The sequence below is a fragment of the Miniopterus natalensis genome, chromosome 2 (assembly GCF_054644295.1).
Source record: "Miniopterus natalensis isolate mMinNat1 chromosome 2, mMinNat1.hap1, whole genome shotgun sequence".
In the NCBI taxonomy this organism is placed as follows: Eukaryota; Metazoa; Chordata; class Mammalia; order Chiroptera; family Miniopteridae; genus Miniopterus; species Miniopterus natalensis.
In genome coordinates, this window is record NC_142082.1 from 185,443,259 (window position 1) to 185,460,220 (window position 16,962).

General features: G+C 61.8%; 1 protein-coding gene across 1 annotated transcript in view; it reads right to left on the reverse strand.

Moving 5' to 3' along the window:
- CELSR1 (cadherin EGF LAG seven-pass G-type receptor 1) overlaps positions 1-16,962 on the reverse strand; it is a 105,745-nt gene that overhangs the window by 17,898 nt on the left and 70,885 nt on the right. The window contains exons 10-21 of the mRNA XM_087814985.1: positions 12,187-12,372; positions 10,833-10,946; positions 10,403-10,577; positions 9,403-9,544; positions 8,051-8,171; positions 5,843-6,026; positions 5,428-5,529; positions 4,453-4,547; positions 3,815-4,024; positions 2,955-3,138; positions 1,674-1,817; positions 544-748 (exon numbers count right to left, since the gene is read on the reverse strand). Coding sequence (XP_087671111.1) covers positions 544-748; positions 1,674-1,817; positions 2,955-3,138; positions 3,815-4,024; positions 4,453-4,547; positions 5,428-5,529; positions 5,843-6,026; positions 8,051-8,171; positions 9,403-9,544; positions 10,403-10,577; positions 10,833-10,946; positions 12,187-12,372 — 1,862 coding nt within the window. The remainder of the gene's footprint in view (positions 1-543; positions 749-1,673; positions 1,818-2,954; positions 3,139-3,814; positions 4,025-4,452; positions 4,548-5,427; positions 5,530-5,842; positions 6,027-8,050; positions 8,172-9,402; positions 9,545-10,402; positions 10,578-10,832; positions 10,947-12,186; positions 12,373-16,962) is intronic.

The following is a 16,962-nucleotide window of genomic DNA, read 5'->3' on the forward strand; positions in this document are numbered from 1 at the left end:
TGAATGAAAAAATAAAAATAAAATACAAATGAAGAGACGTTACGGCACAGAAGTGTGGAAACAGCAGGAACACAGAAAAGCCTGACACGTCGGGTGACAGGAAGCTGGTGAAAATATGACAGCTCAGGGGGAATCTCATCCAGCGCTAATCAGGGTGAGCATGAGACTCAGGGAAGCGCCTGGAACAGCCTCAGGGTGGGGAAGGGAAGGCTTCCTGTGCGCCCGCCTCTGAGCGCGGCCACGGGGCCCCCTTGGGCAGCATTCGTTTTCCCAGCCGGTGCTGGGGCCAGGCAGCCTGGTTTGGGGATGGGCCCTCTGAGTGGGAATTACACCGCCAGGCCGGCGTGCCCATGGCGCCCGTCACGGCACGGGCATGGGCTGGGGAGGGGATGTTCCTGGCAGACACGCCGGGGACAGTGCCTGTCCCCGCAGGCCGGGCCTCTGTCCAGAAAGCTCACAGGGCAGGGACGTCCTCAGTTGAGATTCTGATGCATGAAGAGCCTGGGGACCCTCTAGACACAGCCCTGTGCTCTGGGGCCTTACCGGAGGCTGCGGCGGTCGGGGTCGTAGCTCTCGGGCAGCAGCTGCCCCAGGGTCCGGTAGACGACGACCAGGGCGACGGCGAACTGGCCGGGCTCGTCCGGGTGCCTCTTCCGCCTCCGGGACGGGGCCTCCGTCTCGGCGCTGGGCCCTGGGCGCGGGGTCTGCGGGGCGGCCTTCCGACCGACGGGCCTCACCCAGGGGCCCTCTGCAACGTGAGCAAGGGTGTGAGGGTGGGGGCCGGACACCGGGACGGGGCGAGCCCGAGGACATGCTGAGTGGAACAAGCCAGACACATGTTGGACTATTTCACTACGGGAGGTCCAGGAGCCAGAAAGTGGGACGGCGGTCACTAGAGGCCGGAGGGGTGGGGAGAGAGGGTTGGTGCCTCCTGCAGGAAGGCTGCCACTCCCCAGGGGCACTGCACAAGAGGCCAGGTGGCAGCAGACAGCGTCCCGGGCGTGGTGGCCTCTCGGGAGTGTGTCCAGACCCTGAAGCACGCCCTGGACCGGAGACCGAGCCTATCCCCTCGCTGTGCTTGCCCCTGGCCCTAAAAAAAAAAATCCCTAAAGCCCCAGTTTCCCCCACAACCTGAATGGCTCATTTTGTCTCCAACTAACCAGGCGGCCGGCCAGGGGGCACCTCACCCATCAGAGCAGGCAGCACCCCCTCTGCTGTCTGGAGGGCGGGTCAGGGTGGGGGGCGAGGCCAGGGCTGGACCCAGAGCCCACCCAGGGGACAGTCAGGGCCGAGGAGGGATCTGAGACACGGTGAGGAAGTCGGTGTCTAAGGGTGGAGGATGCCGCCCTGGCGATGCCCGAGGGGGCGGGTGAAAGGTGGGCAGAGGCCAGAGGCCCTCGGAGCCAAGGCCTGGTCATCCTGTCGGCAGTAGGGGTGGGGGAGCAGGTCACCGGGAGGGAGGGACACCTAAGTGGCTGTGGGACGTGACCCATCATTGCTGCTCAGGTCGGACACCAGCGAACCCCCCCGGCCAGGCCTCCGATTTCAGGGGGAACACGACGCACACCCACGGGCCGTGCTCTGCTGCGAGAGCTGCTCTCTCCTTCCTGCAGCCCCCCAGCCCCCCCGCGGCAGGAGCCCCAAGCGCAGCCCTGGCTTCCAAGCGGCCCCACCTCTCCTTTCCGGGGGTTTGAAGAAATCGGCCGAGAAGAACACGGAGGACACCAGCTCTCTCGGGAAGTCGTCGCGGACGTCCTCGAACCGCGGCACCCAGGCCCCCGTGAAGTTAAACTTGTCGAAGACGTCGACGGCGAGGACTGCGGGGACAGCGGCTCCGTCAGGCGCGTTCGCAGCCCCGCCCCCAGGGCCCACAGTCTCTAAGCCAGGATCTCCCCTCTCTCTGCTCTTTAAACCCGCTGAGGCCACCAGCCAGCGGGATTCCCAGGCGGGACGGGACACGCGGCCGCGGGGGGGCGGGGCAGAGCACCGCCAGACTCGGGGCTCTGGGGGCAGCTCTGGAGGCGAACAGGACGGTGAGGGTGACCTTCGAGCAGTGGGCACCCCCAGCCCCGCCTGGTAGGGATGCTGCTTATGAGTCACAGACCCATCCAGTGGCAGATACTCGGGGAAATCAAGGGGCTACCCCAGGAAGGGGCAATCCCTGGTTCTGACTGAGGGTCCCCCACAAGGTGCTTAATAGACACGTGCAGGAGGAGAGGAGGAGCCCCCATCAGGATGGCCCCCAGGGGCTCTGCCAGCCTGTCTGAGCTGTTCTACCTCTGGGGCTTTCTCCCCATGAAGGAGCCCAACTGGTTAATCCGACCCCAGAGCAGTGTGTCCCGGGCCCTGGGGGGACTTGGATCACGGGAGGTGTTTGCTGTGCTGATGACCCAGCCCCGTCGCTGGGCCGCTCTGTCCCTGGTCCCTGGACCTGGGCCTCTCAGAGTGAACGCAGTGGACAGGACCCACGGCCGGACCCCCAGGCCCACTCCCTGAACCAGGGGTGGGGGACGTCCAGCCCAAGGGCCGTAAACCATTTGGTCTGGCCCTGCCACGGCAACCGCAGGCAGGCCTCGAAATTCAATAAATCTAGGGGCTTTTTTCATAGCTAATTTTTAAGTTGATAATCTTACATGGCCCAAGATGGATGTTATAAATATGTAAATGGCCCCTGGCAGAAAAAAGGTCCCCCACCCCTGCCCTAGACCTCCCAGCTCCAAAAGGCCCACGGGCCACCAAGATCTCCTCCCGTGCCTGTCCCCAACCACTTGGCCTGAGCGCTGTGTGTGTTTCCACGGCTGGACGAGGAAGGTCCTGCCTCATTTTAGAGACAAGGAAACGGAGGCCAGACTGCTGACCCTTCCCTAGGAGAGGGCGGAGCTGGGGACGCGCCGCAGACGGGCCCGGGCTGGTGCCCCTGACAGGTGCCCCCCCCGCTGACTCGAGGCCCTTACTCATGTTGGTGGTGACGATGATGAAGGGCCTCAGGTAGGTCCTCCGCAGGTTGCGGGCCACGTTGCCGAAATAGTCCTCGAAGCCTCTCAGCAGCTGCGCCGCGCCCCCCTCGCTCCGCTGGAGGTGCTCCCAGGCCGCCCGGGTGCCCGGGGCCAGGAGGGCGCTGCCCGTGAGGACCACGTCCTGGGCAGACACAGACAGCACTCAGCTCGAGGTGCAGCCCCCGGGGCCTGGCCAACAGGTTCTGCAGGGCCAGGCCGGGCTGGGCCAGGCCCCAGCTTGGAGGAGATGGTGGGTGTTCTAGTCTCAAAGGCAGGAGCCGACGTCAGGGAGCAGCCCTGCCGGGGGTGTCGCGTGTGCGCCCTAAGGCGCAAAGGGGAGGCACCATGGTGACATTAGAGCCCCACCCCCACCAAGAAAACAGGGTGCTGGGAACCACTCCCCCCGTCACCGAGAGTGCACGCCGTGGGTGACACTGTGGGTGGCTTCGGGCGATGCTCCCGGCCCTGCTCACCTTATGTGAATGGGGTGGGGCAGAATGGGGTAGACGCAGGGTTGACCATGGGGGCTCGGGGGCCCCAACCCAGAAACCAGGGGGGGAACGTCTGTTTGCAAAGATGCAGCAGTGGGAACAAGCCCCACCGGCTCACACCCTCAGGCCTGGATTGAAATGCCCAGGCCCCGGGGTCCGCCTGGCTGGCACTGGAAAAGCGGTTTTGCCGGGAAGATGCTGGGTGCGGTGATCCTTCCAGCCGAGCGGGGCTGCGGCCGTCCCCCGAGCCCCTGCAGGGCACCTGAGCTCCTGGCTTGTCCCGCACTTGCGGGGCTCCCCTCGAGGCGACCTGCCGTGACCCCCTACCTGGTGGAAGTCGGCATCCTGCGTGGCCGCCAGCTCGAAGCCCTGCCGGCCGCTCTCATGCTGCAGGACGCGGGCCAGCAGCTGGTAGGCGGTGCGCAGGTCGTGGCCGAAGAGCGTGGCCGTGTGCTGCGTGGCGTTGCGCAGGGCCTTGGCCAGCCGCAGGGACCCCGCCCCATCCATCCGCGTCTCATTGCGGCTCAGCTTCTCCTTCTGAAACGAGAGCGCGAACGCGATGTCTGCAAACCTACTGTGTGGTTGCCTGGGGTCCTTCCAGCTCAGAAATCCACCACTTTCTCGTGGAAATTGCCTTGTCAGGAAAGAACTTGAGACACCCAAAAAACACACAAATGAGTTCTGGGTGATAACTGGTACAGAAAAGGAGGGTCCGACGGGCCAAAAAGCAGCTGGAAAAAATACACCACGTAGAAGAGGCCAGAGCATGTGAGGCATCTGAAAAAGGGGGAGAAGGGAGGGCAGGGGCACGGCCCTGGGGACTCGGGGTTCGCAGGCCCAGGCAGAGCTGGCTCCTGGGGAGAAAGAGGGGCCGGGCCCTGAGCCACGCCCCGTGTCTGGCCGTAGGGTCCCGGCCGCCCGGACACCCACCCCTCCGGGGGCCCTGCCCGCACGCCGGTCCCTACCGCGGCTTTGAGCTGCACGAAGGAGGCCGTGGTGCAGTTGAAGAGCTCGGGGGGCCGCCAGCCCCTCTCCCCGCTGCAGTGTCTCACCGCAGTTCCTGGGGACAGAGATGGACAGACTTCCGAAACCTGAAACTCTAAGCGCTACTTAACGTGTGCGTCTGGATGCGCTCAAACCCCGTGTGTGCGGGTGAGGCGTGAACCCAGGCGTGACGCACACCCCTCGTGGGCCCAGGGCCAAGCGGGGGCCACGGCCACGGGGCCAGCACGAGCGCCTTGTCTCACGCCCGGGGCAACGTCTAGGCTCCTACCGTCCACAAGCAGGCCTGGCAGGGGGCCGGGGCCCGGCCACGACAGGCACACAGCTGAGCAAGTCCGTGAAGAACGAGACCGGCTCACCCGCCCGCCGAGCACCTACGAAATCCACGCGCACCCCACACCTGTCACGGGCTGTGCGCTCTCTCCCGACACCCCTCTAGGGCGGCCGCGGCTCTCACCCCATTTTACAGAGAACCCCACGTTCACCATGTCCCCCGGCCACTGTGCTCCGTGTGCGGCCACTGTGTCCTTCCCAGGTTTTGTCATTTACTTTTGTTTTTATTATTTTATTAAAATGTTTTTATTGATTTAAGAAAGAGAGGAAGGGAGAGGGGGAGACAGGGAAACATTGCTCGGCTGCCTCCTACAAGCCCCCTATGGGGGGGCTGAGCCCACACCTGGCATGCGCCCTGACCGGGAGCGAACTGGTGACCTTCGGGTGCAGGGGACAATGCTCGTGCTACTGAGCCACCTACGCGGCCAGGCTTTGCCATTTATTATTAGGGAAAAAGTTTCTTATTTGCCCCCAACACTTCGGCTAAACAAGGTGTTTCAACATGGAACGCCCGTGAGTCCCGCTGCGCGGCCGGCTCTCCCGCAAACCACGGGCCTCTGTCCGATGCCCTGCGGGGAGCGGACGCCACGGGCCATGGCACTTACCCACGGATCCCTTGGGGCACGGCACCGCGGCCGGCTGCCCAAACTTGGTCTGCGGCCACCAGATGCCGGCTTCAAACGCTCTGGGACATCCGCTGTAGATCACTAGGGGACAGAGGGGGGAAGGCCCTCAGCCCGGTCCAGCCCCGGCCCCAGGCGCGCAGGGCTCTCCGCTCGCTCCCCCCTCATCGGACCCATGGCATCTTCCCCCAGTAGTTAGGACAGGCGAGGGGTGACCCCGGTTCCAGTCATGGGCCAGGTTCGCAGAGGGCCAAGGGGGCGGTCAGCCCGTAAGGCAACTGAGTGTTGTCCAAACCCCAGGGGCGTGCGGTGCACACTCACACCCACCCACGCGCACGCGGAGGCCAGCAGCCTGTCCCTGCGAGGGGGCCTGAGGGGGCCAAGGGGCAGCACAGACCTTCGCAGCCGAGCGTGGTGACCTCGGCAAAAGGGTTGTCGCAGCGGTTGCACTGGCGGCCGATGACCCCGGGCTTGCAGGCGCACTGCCCGGTGTCCACGTCGCAGGCGCGGCTGTGGGAGCCGTGCGGGAAGCAGTCGCAGGGCAGGCAGGCGTCCTGGTCCGGGGGCTGGTAGTGGTTCTCCTGCGGAGGCCAGAGGCCGCGAGTGGGACTAGAGGCCGCAGGGCACCTGGGGGGCATCCTGGACCACGTCCAGGCTCCTGCTGGCCTCTCCCCCCCAACACCCCCCCCCCGGGCCCCGCAGACGGGGCAGGTGCGTTCTCCGGAAAAGCAACCCACTCTCATGTCTTAGCAAATAATTATAGTTGCCACCTGAATACTTGTCCTAAGAAGGGCCAGAGAGTCAGCCCTGGCCGGTGTGCTCACTGGTTAGAGCGTCTCCCTGCACACGGAAGGGTCGCGGGTTCAATTCCCTGTCAAGGGCATGTACCTGGGTTGCAGGTTCGACCCCCAGCCCCAGTCAGGGCTCGTGCGGGAGGCAACCAATCGATGTGTCCCTCTCACATCGATGCTTCTCTCTCTCCCCCTCCCTTCCACTTTCTCTAAAAATCAATGGAAAAATATCCTCAGTGACAATTAACAAAAAAAAGGCCAGAGACTCCCGTGGAGATTCAGGCAGGAGAACGGCCCTCGCAGCATTTTCTTTTGAAACTGTGAGCAATTAAAAGCCACCTGAATGTCTGTCACTGGGCAGGTCGGGGTGAAGGTCAGGAGCATGGCCTTCAGGTTCACAAAGTCCTGGGGTCATGTCCAGCTCCGCCATCCACTGGCCCACCGCCCCTGCCAGGTCACTCACGCGCCCCCACTGGAAACCCAGCCGGGCTGGGACCTGGGCAGACTCGTGGCCAGTGGCCGGGCTTCCGTGTCAGGCAGGGACACGCACTGTCCGCATTGGGGTCCCGACCGTGTGTGTGTGAGTGGCTGGGGGGAGGCGCTCACAGGTCAGCGGTCACCCCGGGGAGGGGGGATGGTGACACTGTCACCTTCCAAGTTCCTTTCTGCGCTTTCTAGAATTTTTTTCGTTAATGCTCACCTGGGGATATTTTTCCACTGATTTTAGATAGAGTAGAAGGGAGGGAGGGAGAGAGGGAGGGGAGAGGAAAACGCTGATGGGAGAGAGACGTGGACTGGCTGTTTTCCGCACGCACCCCAACTGGGACTGGGGATCGAACCTGCAACCCAGGTACGTGCCCTTGACGGGGAATTGGACCTGGGACCCTTCCGTGGGTGGGCTGACACCCTAACCACTGAGCCACACCGGCCAGGGCTCTCTAATTTTTTACGAGAAAAAAAGTTCGAGGCATGTTTTCCCCAAATGCCGTCCCCACGGTCCTCGTGCCCTGCGGGCGGCGGATGGCACAGCCGCCATCTCGCTCCACGCGGCTTGCCCGGTCCTGATCCCCTGTGGCTGCTGTGATTTTTTAATTTAAGCGTTTCAGGAGACAAGTCACGTTTCCGAAGCACCGCGGAGCACGAGGGACGTCACTGATGTTAGAGCCCTGGGGGTGTCGGAGCTCGCCCCATGGTGGCAGTTTCCTGTCCGGGGTGGCGAGCCCGTCGGCCTGGCAGCGCGTGGCCCTCGCCAGGCAGCTCCTGCCACCAGCCGACCTGTCTGTCCTTTGGGTTTGGGTCCCGCAGCTCGACAGCGATTGCTGACGGGACGCCGAAGGTGGAAGACGTGCCCCAGGAGCCGAGGGGTAGGGGCTTCCCCTGCTCGGCTGAAAACACTGCGCAGGGGCCCGAGGCGGGGAGGGGGTGTGCACGAACCCCAGACGCTGAGGTGGCGCGTGCTCAGGCTCCTATTTTAACATCCCGGCTGTCCCTGACGCCGGTGTGATAAGCCACCAGGACGGTGGCCGCGAGAGCCATGGCTGGCGCTGCAGGTGAGCCAACCTCGCAGGAGTCGCTCGGGGTCCTGTTACCAACTGGACGCGGGGCTGCGGACTCCGGTTCCCACGCTCCACGCCAGCTTACAGGCGGAGCCAGGCCTGGGGTCTGCGTTATGCGTACGCAGGACCCCGCGGGCAGCGAAAACCTGAACCCACGTCAGCGTGTGTGCGTGGGGATGGCTGCAGGGCCTTCTCCCAGGCTCCCCCTGAGAGCGGTGGGGACACCCGCCCGCGGGCCACCTGCGGGCCAGGCCTCACCTTGCACTGGCACTGGCCGTTGGTCTTATTGCAGTCGGGGTCGAAGCCTCTGTCGATGGCGCAGTGGCAAGGCCCGCACACGGGGTTCCCCCACCAGCCTTTGGGGCACGGGAGGTCGATCCTGTGGGGAGGGAGGATGGCAGATGGAAGGTGTGCACGCCGTGGTCTCGGAACCCGCGGAGGTCTGCCGGAGGCCTGGAGCCTTGGCCGGCCTGGTCTGGGCCCCTCCCTCCCCCTCCAGAAGCCTCGGTTTGCCCCTGCTTGCTCCCACCCCTAGAACTGCCCCCACCTCTTAGAATTTCGTGTCCTGATCCCAGCCTTGCGGGGCCCCACATCTGGAAGGGTTCTACCACCAGAACTGTTATTTTTAAAGAATTTTACACTTTTTTCTTCTACCTGGTGGACGCAGGTGAGTGTCCCACCCCAGGCTAGCTATCAGCATGACACCTCCATGTTCACTCTGCCCTGGCACCCACCCATGACGTCTGGATCATGGGGCCCAGTGACAACTGACTCCACTTCGCTGACCGTCCACAACCCCAACCCCACGAGCACATGGAGCCCGGCTGCCCCGGGCCCGCTTCTCCCAGGACCCGGCGTCACCAGCTCCAAGATGCTAAGCAGGGCTCTGAGCATAAGTGGCCCCCAGGTCCCCAGGGACAAACGCTGGCCACGGCCCCGTGGATGCTCAGAGCAGCCTCTCCGGGGGTGTGACACGTGCCTCCGTTAGCTCCGTGTGGCCACGGGTTGGACCCGGTGGGCTCAGAATCGCCTGACCCACCCAGGCCCGCCTCATAAGCCGGCCCCTGCAGGCCCGAGATGAGTGGCCTCGAGGGTGACGAGCCCAGGCGCACCCCTCCCGGGCGCAGGCCACCGCCGGTCCCGTCAGCCCACCTCTGCCCGCCCGGGTCGAGCACGGGGCCCGAGGTGAACGAGCTGTGTGCATGTTTCCGCAGAGGAAACGGGCTCAGGCGGGGTTGGTTTGGGACGTTCGATTTGACTCTCTTTTATTTGGTGCCAAATTTGAAAAATAAAAATATATCCTTGCCCGGCCCGCGTGGCTCAGCGGTCGAGCAGAGACCCAGGAACCCGGAGGTCGCCGTTCGATTCCCTCGGGTTTCGGGCTCGATCCCCGGTGGGGGCGAGCAGGAGGCAGCCGATCGCTGACGACTCTCTCTCATCATTGATGTTTCTCTCTCTCCCTCTCCCTGCCTCTCTCTCTAAGATGATAAAAATTTTAAAAAGGTCCTTAGCCCAGAGTCATATGTATTTCGGGTTAAGTCACCAGGAGGAGCTGTCAGGAGCAGCAGCTGCGGGCACGTGAAGCGGTGGCGACGCGAGTGGGTCCCTACCTGTTCTCGCAGTACGGCCCGTAGTGGCTGGACCCACATTCACACACGTAGCCCTGAGGGGCGCCCGGGCTGCGCACGCAGGCCGCCATGTGCTCGCAGGGGTTCAGGTGACACACATCCACACACTTCCTCCCGAAGTACCCTGTGGGGACAGGCCGGCATCAAACCCGTCCCAGGGCCAGCCGCTGGCCCCCCTCCCGGAGCCAGGCCCCCATGTTGAGACATCGTGGCCACTGTCCTCCCCCAGACTCGGCCTTCCAGGTTCCTCGGGGGGAGTCACGGCAAACACAAGCTTTCGGTGGGTCAGACACGGACAGACAGACAAGAGGGCTTCCCAGGCATCGCCGGGGAGGGCGGGAGCCACAGGGCAGAGGGTTCCGGCCTCCCCAGGACACGCGGTGGATGGTACCCGCTGAGCACGGCCACAGCACCTCAAAATTCAGAGGGAAACACTGGACCTACAGTTTTAAAATGTGTACTTCTCCCTAATTCTCTCTCTCAGCTCATCATGACCCCCGGGGATGAAGCCTGGAGGGTCCCCTCTGCCCGAGTGACAAAGAGACACATTTAAGAAGAGGCGGCCGAGCCTGGCTGGTGCTGCTCAGTGGCCGGAGGGTGGGTAGCTCACCAAGAGTTCTCAGGTTCGGTGCCCAGTCAAGGGCACGTACCTGGGTTGCAGGGTCAACCCCCGGCCCTGACCTGGCCACGTAAGAGGCAGCTGGTCGATGTGATTCTCGCACATCGATGCTTCTCTCCCTCCCCCCTGCCCCCTCTCTGAAAAATCAATGGAGAAAATATCCTCAGATGGGAATTAAAGAACGAAGAGAGGGCCAGGGCCCACTCCTTAGTCACAAACCAAAGTTCAGGGCTCCCCAGGCACCCGGAGAATTGACGGGGAAGCCAAGGCCCCAGCTCCGCTGTCCACAATGCACTTAAACACCACAGGCATCGCCCCCGGCTGAGGGGCATCGGGCATCGGGCGTCGGGGAGGGGCACTCACCTTTGTCGCAGATGCAGGCATAGCCGTCCCAAGCGTCTCGGCAGTGGCTGTGCTGAGGGCAGGGGCTGGAGGCGCAGGGGTCCCCCATGTCACAGCCGTCCTTCACCCTGACCTTGAGGGCATCGTCCATGTTCAGCGTGGCGATGTTGGTGGCCGTCTCCCCCATCCTCACTCCCTGCGTTAAGAAAGGGCAGCCGGACTCGGTCCCGGGGCCTCGGGGCCGGAGGAACCCCAGGAGGTCTCTGGAGGGTGAGGAGCCCCAGCTCTGTCTGGCTCCTTGTTTCATTTATCTCGGGGGCAAGCTGGGAACGGGGTTTGTGAAGGTCGGTCGGCTCTCAGACAAAAGACCGGCCGACTGACAGCTAGCAGGTGACCAGGGGCCCCGGGGGGCACGCACCCCGAGCCGGCGGGTGGCGCCCGCCCTGCCTACCTGCATGCAGCCCCGGAAGCCCCGGTGCACCGAGACCTTGTCTTCGGACACACCGCCCACGACCACGCTGCGCATCTTCAGCCCCGGGAGCTGGTTCCCGATCTGCACCGTGGCCTGCGAGGGAGAGGGGGCTGCGTCCACCACTCTGGGAGCATCTGGCCGGAAGGAACGTGCTCGAAGCCTCAAACCCAGGCGCCCTGGCCAACTCCCCGCAGCCCGCGGCCACCGGGCCTTTACACAGAGGGCCCGGCCCGGCCTTCTCGGTGGAAAACCCGGCTGCCTGCCTGACGGGCAGGGCGTGGGGACTCGGTCAGAGGACGCCTGTGCTCCCCCAGCCCAGCCACATGGCCAGCGGGGGCTGTGGGCAGGCCTCCCACCTCCGCATCGGGCCGTGCGAGACAGGGCTGGCGGGAAGACGGCAGCGAAGGGGAAACACACCCCGTCGGGGGGTCTCAGAAAGTCTCACCAGGCCTTCAGCCCAAGAAGGGGTGCCCGGGGGACAGGGTGGACGCTTACTCTCGGGACCAGGTGTCAGAGAGCCTGGCCTGGCCGGTAGCTCTGTGGTTAGAGCGTCACCTGGCAACTGAAGGGTCTTGGGTTCAGTTCCCAGTCAAGGGCATGTACCTGGGCTGCAGGTTCGATCCCCGGCCCTGGTCGGGGCGCATGCAGGAGGCAATCGAGGTCTCTCACACTGATGTTCCTCCCTCCCTCCCTCCCTCCCTCCCTCCCTCTCTCTCTAAAAATCAATAGAAAAATATTTCCTCAAGTGAGGATTAACAAAAAAAACAAAAAACAGATGAGCCTGGACTCCAAGAGAGCTTAACCATTGCCCATTTGGGGTGTCCTGTAAAACATGCCTCTTGTTCCCCAGCTGCAGACCCTGGACATCATGGGGTTCAGCAAGCGTGCCCACCTGGGAGGGGCGCACCTCTCTGGTGGCCACGGCCCCCTCTGGCACCTGGGTCTCACGGCTCAGCCACCTGCCTGCACCGTCCACTCTGAGGGCAGCAGCCCAGCCGTGTGTTATTAACCTTTGCACCCAAAGGCACGGCCCTGAGCACACAACCGTCACTCGGGACAGCTCTGCTAACAGCCCACGGCACCAGGACAGGACACACAGACGAGGTCCCGGTCCTGACTCCAGGAGCTGGCCATCCGGACAGGGGGACGAGATGCAGATGCCAGTGACCTCAGCACAAGGCAGAACATGAGACCCCCAACTCAGGGGGCTCAGAACGTGCACCCCCAAATCTACAAGCGCTCCGGTGGGTCCTGGTACATGGAAGGGTCACGCAGTTTTCCCTCAGGCCCGCTGAAGGGGTCTGTTCCGAAGAGGCAGCAGGTGCTGACTCACCTGGTCCATGCCATAGTCCAAGGTCATGACCGCCAGGTACTTGATGTCCTTGCCCTCCTTGGCACTCTTCAGTTCTATCAGCAGGTGGTGCCACTCGCCATCAGTCACGCGTGACCTGGACAGCCTCATGGACGCCACATCGGAGGGGCCGTGGGACACCTCGAACTGGACGTAGCTGTCTAGGATCTGTGGGACGGGGGGCCAGGTAAACCGACTCACTACAGGGCGCCGTGCGGAAGATCCACTGAAAATTAACCAAGTTTAATTTCTTGTCGCCTGTAACAGTCTTCAGAATTATACGCCTGTTTCTATGCTAAGAAATGTCAAATGCTCACAGAGGTCAAGCATAATGAAGCCCATTAGACTTGAGCATTGGGCCCAGCCAGCGTGGCTCAGGGGCTGAGTGTCGGCCTAGGATCCAGGTGGTCATGGTGCGATTCTCGGTCAGGACACAGGCCTGGGTTACAGGCTCGACTCCCAGCAGGCGGCGTGCAGGAGGCAGCCGATCAATAACTTTCTCTCATCATTGATGTTTCTATCTCTCTCTCCCTCTCCTTCCTCTCTCTGAAATCAATTTTTAAAAAATGTAAGAAAAAAAGCATTGGGAACAACCATCGATTCAGGTGACTATTGGGCGCTCATGAGACAGGATTCAGACCACCATGTACAGAAACCAGAAATCAGCACTGTCCCTGGCCTAAGACATCCACATTTTAAGCAAATGTAGCCAGGGGAAGGCCAAGATCACGTTTCCCCTGCTGAAGAGCTGGGTGAACTGGACCAGCCTCCTCCTGAGAACCCCTAGGAAAGTCAGGACCATGCAAAGCCCCCATCTGGACAGCGGTGTGACCCACGGCACTGTGGTTCCAGAGCCACAGCCAAGGACGACACAGGAACCGGCAGGACCCAGCACGTGTGTGCCTCCCCGTGGCCGCCAGCTGGTCCTGTGACACAGCTCAGGCCGTCAGCTGAGCAAAGCTTCCTGGGCGCCTGGGGCTGGGGGACGAAATCTGGAATTCAGAGCGTGGGGGGGACACATCTCAGAGCAAACGAGGGACAGTGACAGCACCGCTCTGGTTTCAGATTCTCTCCACCTTTTCAATGCAATGCCGGGCACTCAATCAAGAAGCACCAGGTACCCAAAGAGACGAGACAATGTGCTTGAAAACCAAGGGAAGCAAGAAGCAGTAGAAACAGACCCTCGGAGTCATGAGACACAGACTCGGGACTAGTTACCGGAACCACAGGACTTCCAGGAAACAGACGCGGGGGCCATTAGGCTCTTCCTTTCGGAGGTAAATGTTGCATCTTGTGCGGTTAAATTCAGGCTGCCATGTTTAAATACATGGGAGGAAGGTCCGAAAATAACATCGTGACTAACCTCGTGTTTAAATATAACTGCAATCGAGGTAGAGTTAAAAAAAACCACAAACACAAAAACAATTCCTCAGGAGATGCCCACAGTCCTCAGCGATGGTTTTACTTTCCTTTCGATGAAAACGGTCACCTTAGCGTGCGGTCTGTCGCAGAACCCTGCGCAGCAACGCTAGAATCCCGAAGTCGCAGGACGGGCGCTGTAAGACTCTGCTCCCGACATCCCCGTGTAAAGGAGAGGCTTACACGCTGCTGTTGTGATTTTGTGCCAAGATGATCCCATAAACTTGCAAAACAGGAAAAAAAAACACCCCAAAACTATGCATGCGCTGCTTACAAGACGCTCCTGAAAACGTAAGGATGTCGGAAGGAGAGGCATGGAAAAAGCTGCGTCGTGCAAACACCAGCCGGGAGAGAGCTGGTGTAGCAACAGCCGCATGAGACGCAGCGGACTTTACGGCAAAATCAGTTACTAGAGCCCTGGCCAGAGTGGCTCCGTGGTCAGAGCGTTGGCCTGCGGACCAAAGGGTCACGGGTTCGATTCTGGGTCAAGGGCACGTACCTGGGTTGCAGGTTCCTTTCCTGGTCCCAGGTGGGGGCGTGCGGGAGGCAACCCATCGACGCGTCTCTCTCCCATCGATGCTTCTCTCTCTCCCACTCCCCCTTCTCCCTCCCATCTAAAAATCGATGGAGCCCGGCCGGGCGTGGCTCAGCGGTTGAGCGTCGACCTAGGATCCAGGCGATCGGGGTTCGATTCCCGGTCAGGGCACATGCCCGGGTTGTGGGTTTGATCAAGGACTCTCTCATCATTGATGTTTCTCTCTCTCTCTCCTTCTCCTTTCCTCTCTCTAAAATCAATAAAGATATATTTTAAAAATAAATAAATAAAATAAAATTAAAATAAAAAAATAAAAATTGATGGAAAAAATATCCCTGGGGGAGAGTTAACAACAAAAATTAATCAGTAGAGGTAAAGAGGATTTTCACAACGATGACAGTCAATTTTCCAGGACAACAATTCTAAATTTGTACAACCTAATAAAACAGCCTCAAAACCTACAAAGCGAAAACAGACAGAGCCAAAGAGATAAACCACCAAGAGGGTTGGAGATTTGTAACTTGCCTCCCTCAGTAGCTGAGAAGACGCCCCCCCCCCCCCCCCCAATCCATGACGACACAGAAGATCTGAGCCCACAATGAACCGGGTAACTACCCGCCCAGAACGCGCCTGCAGAACACACTTGCTTTCCAGCTCCGGGGAACTCACAGGCCGGGCCGGGCCACACGCTGGGCCGCGCAGCGAGCCTGAGCACATTCCTAAAGGTCTGAAATCCCGCGGTGAACGCTCCCCGACCTGCACGGGGGCTGGAGACAGTGACAACGCGATTTACGGGAAAACGCCACCTGTTCGCTCACCCAAAAACATGCTTCCTAGATCCCCCGGGGTCTAGGGAAGAAATCATGATGGAAAATAGGAAATACTTCCACCGATCGTAAAGACGACGCGGCTAAGGATGCCTTTTGGTTTTCAGTCTCGATCGACAGTCAACGAAAGGAGATCAATGTTCACCTTCTATGCGATGTTCCCTCTTGTCCCACAGACGCGGGGGGAGCCCACGCATTCATTCCCCCGCTCTCTCTCCACTGTCTTTATTTTTTTAATCCTTGCCTGAGGATATTTTTTCCATCGCTTTTCAGAGAGAGTGGAAGGGAGGGCGAGCGAGAGGGACACGTCAATGGGAGAGAGACACACCGACGGGCTGCCTCTGGCACGCACCCTGACCGGGCCGGGGATCCAGCCTGCACCCGAGAACTGAACCCGGGACCCTTCAGTCCGCGGGCCGACGCTCTAACCACTGAGCCACACCAGCCAGGGCTCTCTTCGCTGCTTTTGCTAACAAAACCCAAAGCCCGAGGACCAACGACGACACATGCGTACACCCAAAGGCGATACCCGTGGGGTGGGTCCGGGACTGCGGCAGTGACTGCTCGCCACCGTAGATCTGTCGCCGGATTTGGGAGAGGCGCCCGACGACAGCCAGGTGACCCCGCCTGACAATGTGGGGGGACTCAGGGCGTCCAGAAGTAGTTACCCAAACTGTCTGGACCTGCGGGATGACTGTGTCACCTGTCTGGCCTGCCACAGAGGCCCAGGAGCCCTAAGCTGCGCCCCACGGGGCTCGTGGGGCCTGCAGGGGGCCCGCGATCCACACGCATCATGTGGGAATAAGCCAGGGTATTCCTGGAGTGCCCGCTGACCGGTGGGAGCGGCCCCGGGGCGGCCTCCTGGGTGGCCACTGGGGCCTGGAGGATCCCCCCCAAGGCCACCGCTCCTACCACCCAGCCTTCCACGGGGAGGGCTGGCCCCAGTCCCTGGCAGAAAACCTTAATTTCTGGATGATCTACCCATGACGCAGTTATTCAGACAACACGGGACTTGCGGCTTTCAGGGTTGTTCCTCCTGAGCGTACTTTTTCCTACGGAGACCCCACAGCCGGCGACACCCTGCAGGCTCAAATGCACCACCCGGACCAAGACCAGCCCAGTTAGTTCATTTGTTCCAACAGGGAAACCACCCGGGCGGAGCCGTGCCTGCCGAGCTCTGGCCCAGAGCTCGATCCAGGGCTGCCTGGTGACCACACGGAATGACAAGGTCACAAGGGAAGGACGAAAAATAGAGGAGGGTGCTCGGTGTGAGCGCCCGACGCACGCAGGCCCTGCGGCCGTCGGATGGCTCTGCCTGCAAAGCGCTCCTGAGTCGCGACGGGCAGGGCGAGGGGACCCGCAGACCGAGAGCCGGAGGCCGCTGTCGGGCTCTAAGGCCCAGCCCCTGCCGGACAGGGTTAGTCGTGTCCCTGGGGCTCTGTCCGAACGATCCGCAGAGCATCTGGGAGCCCCGGGGACCTGCCCCCGCTGACCTCCGAGGCTGCGGGCCAGGGTGGCACCGCCCAGCTCACCTGCTCTGGAGACAGGGACAGGGAGGGGGAGCCCACGAAGGACGACCTGGGCGCCCCACAGATCAAGGCACCTGTTTCCTCAGACGGAAGGCCCACGGAGCTGGGAAGGTGACAGAACAAACTCGGGGACGGGCGCGTTCTAAGAACCTTCTGAACGTGTTCGAGGACCGTGCCGCCTGCCCAACGTTTCAAACAAACGGAACGGCAAAGGCCGCGGCGATGACGAGGATGCGGGCGTAAGGAATTTCGATTTCGGGGAAGGTTTTTTAGGGAACTTCTAACTGAACACAGCCCCTGGAAAATCATGGCCGAGGGGGCCTGTCGTGGGCACCCGAAGGTGCTCACCGCGCCCTATGGGCCCGACGGCCCGCAGCCCAGAGCTGCTGTCTGGGACACGCTGCCGCTGGGACCCGAGGGGCTGGACCCGGGGGCCCCGCACGTGCTC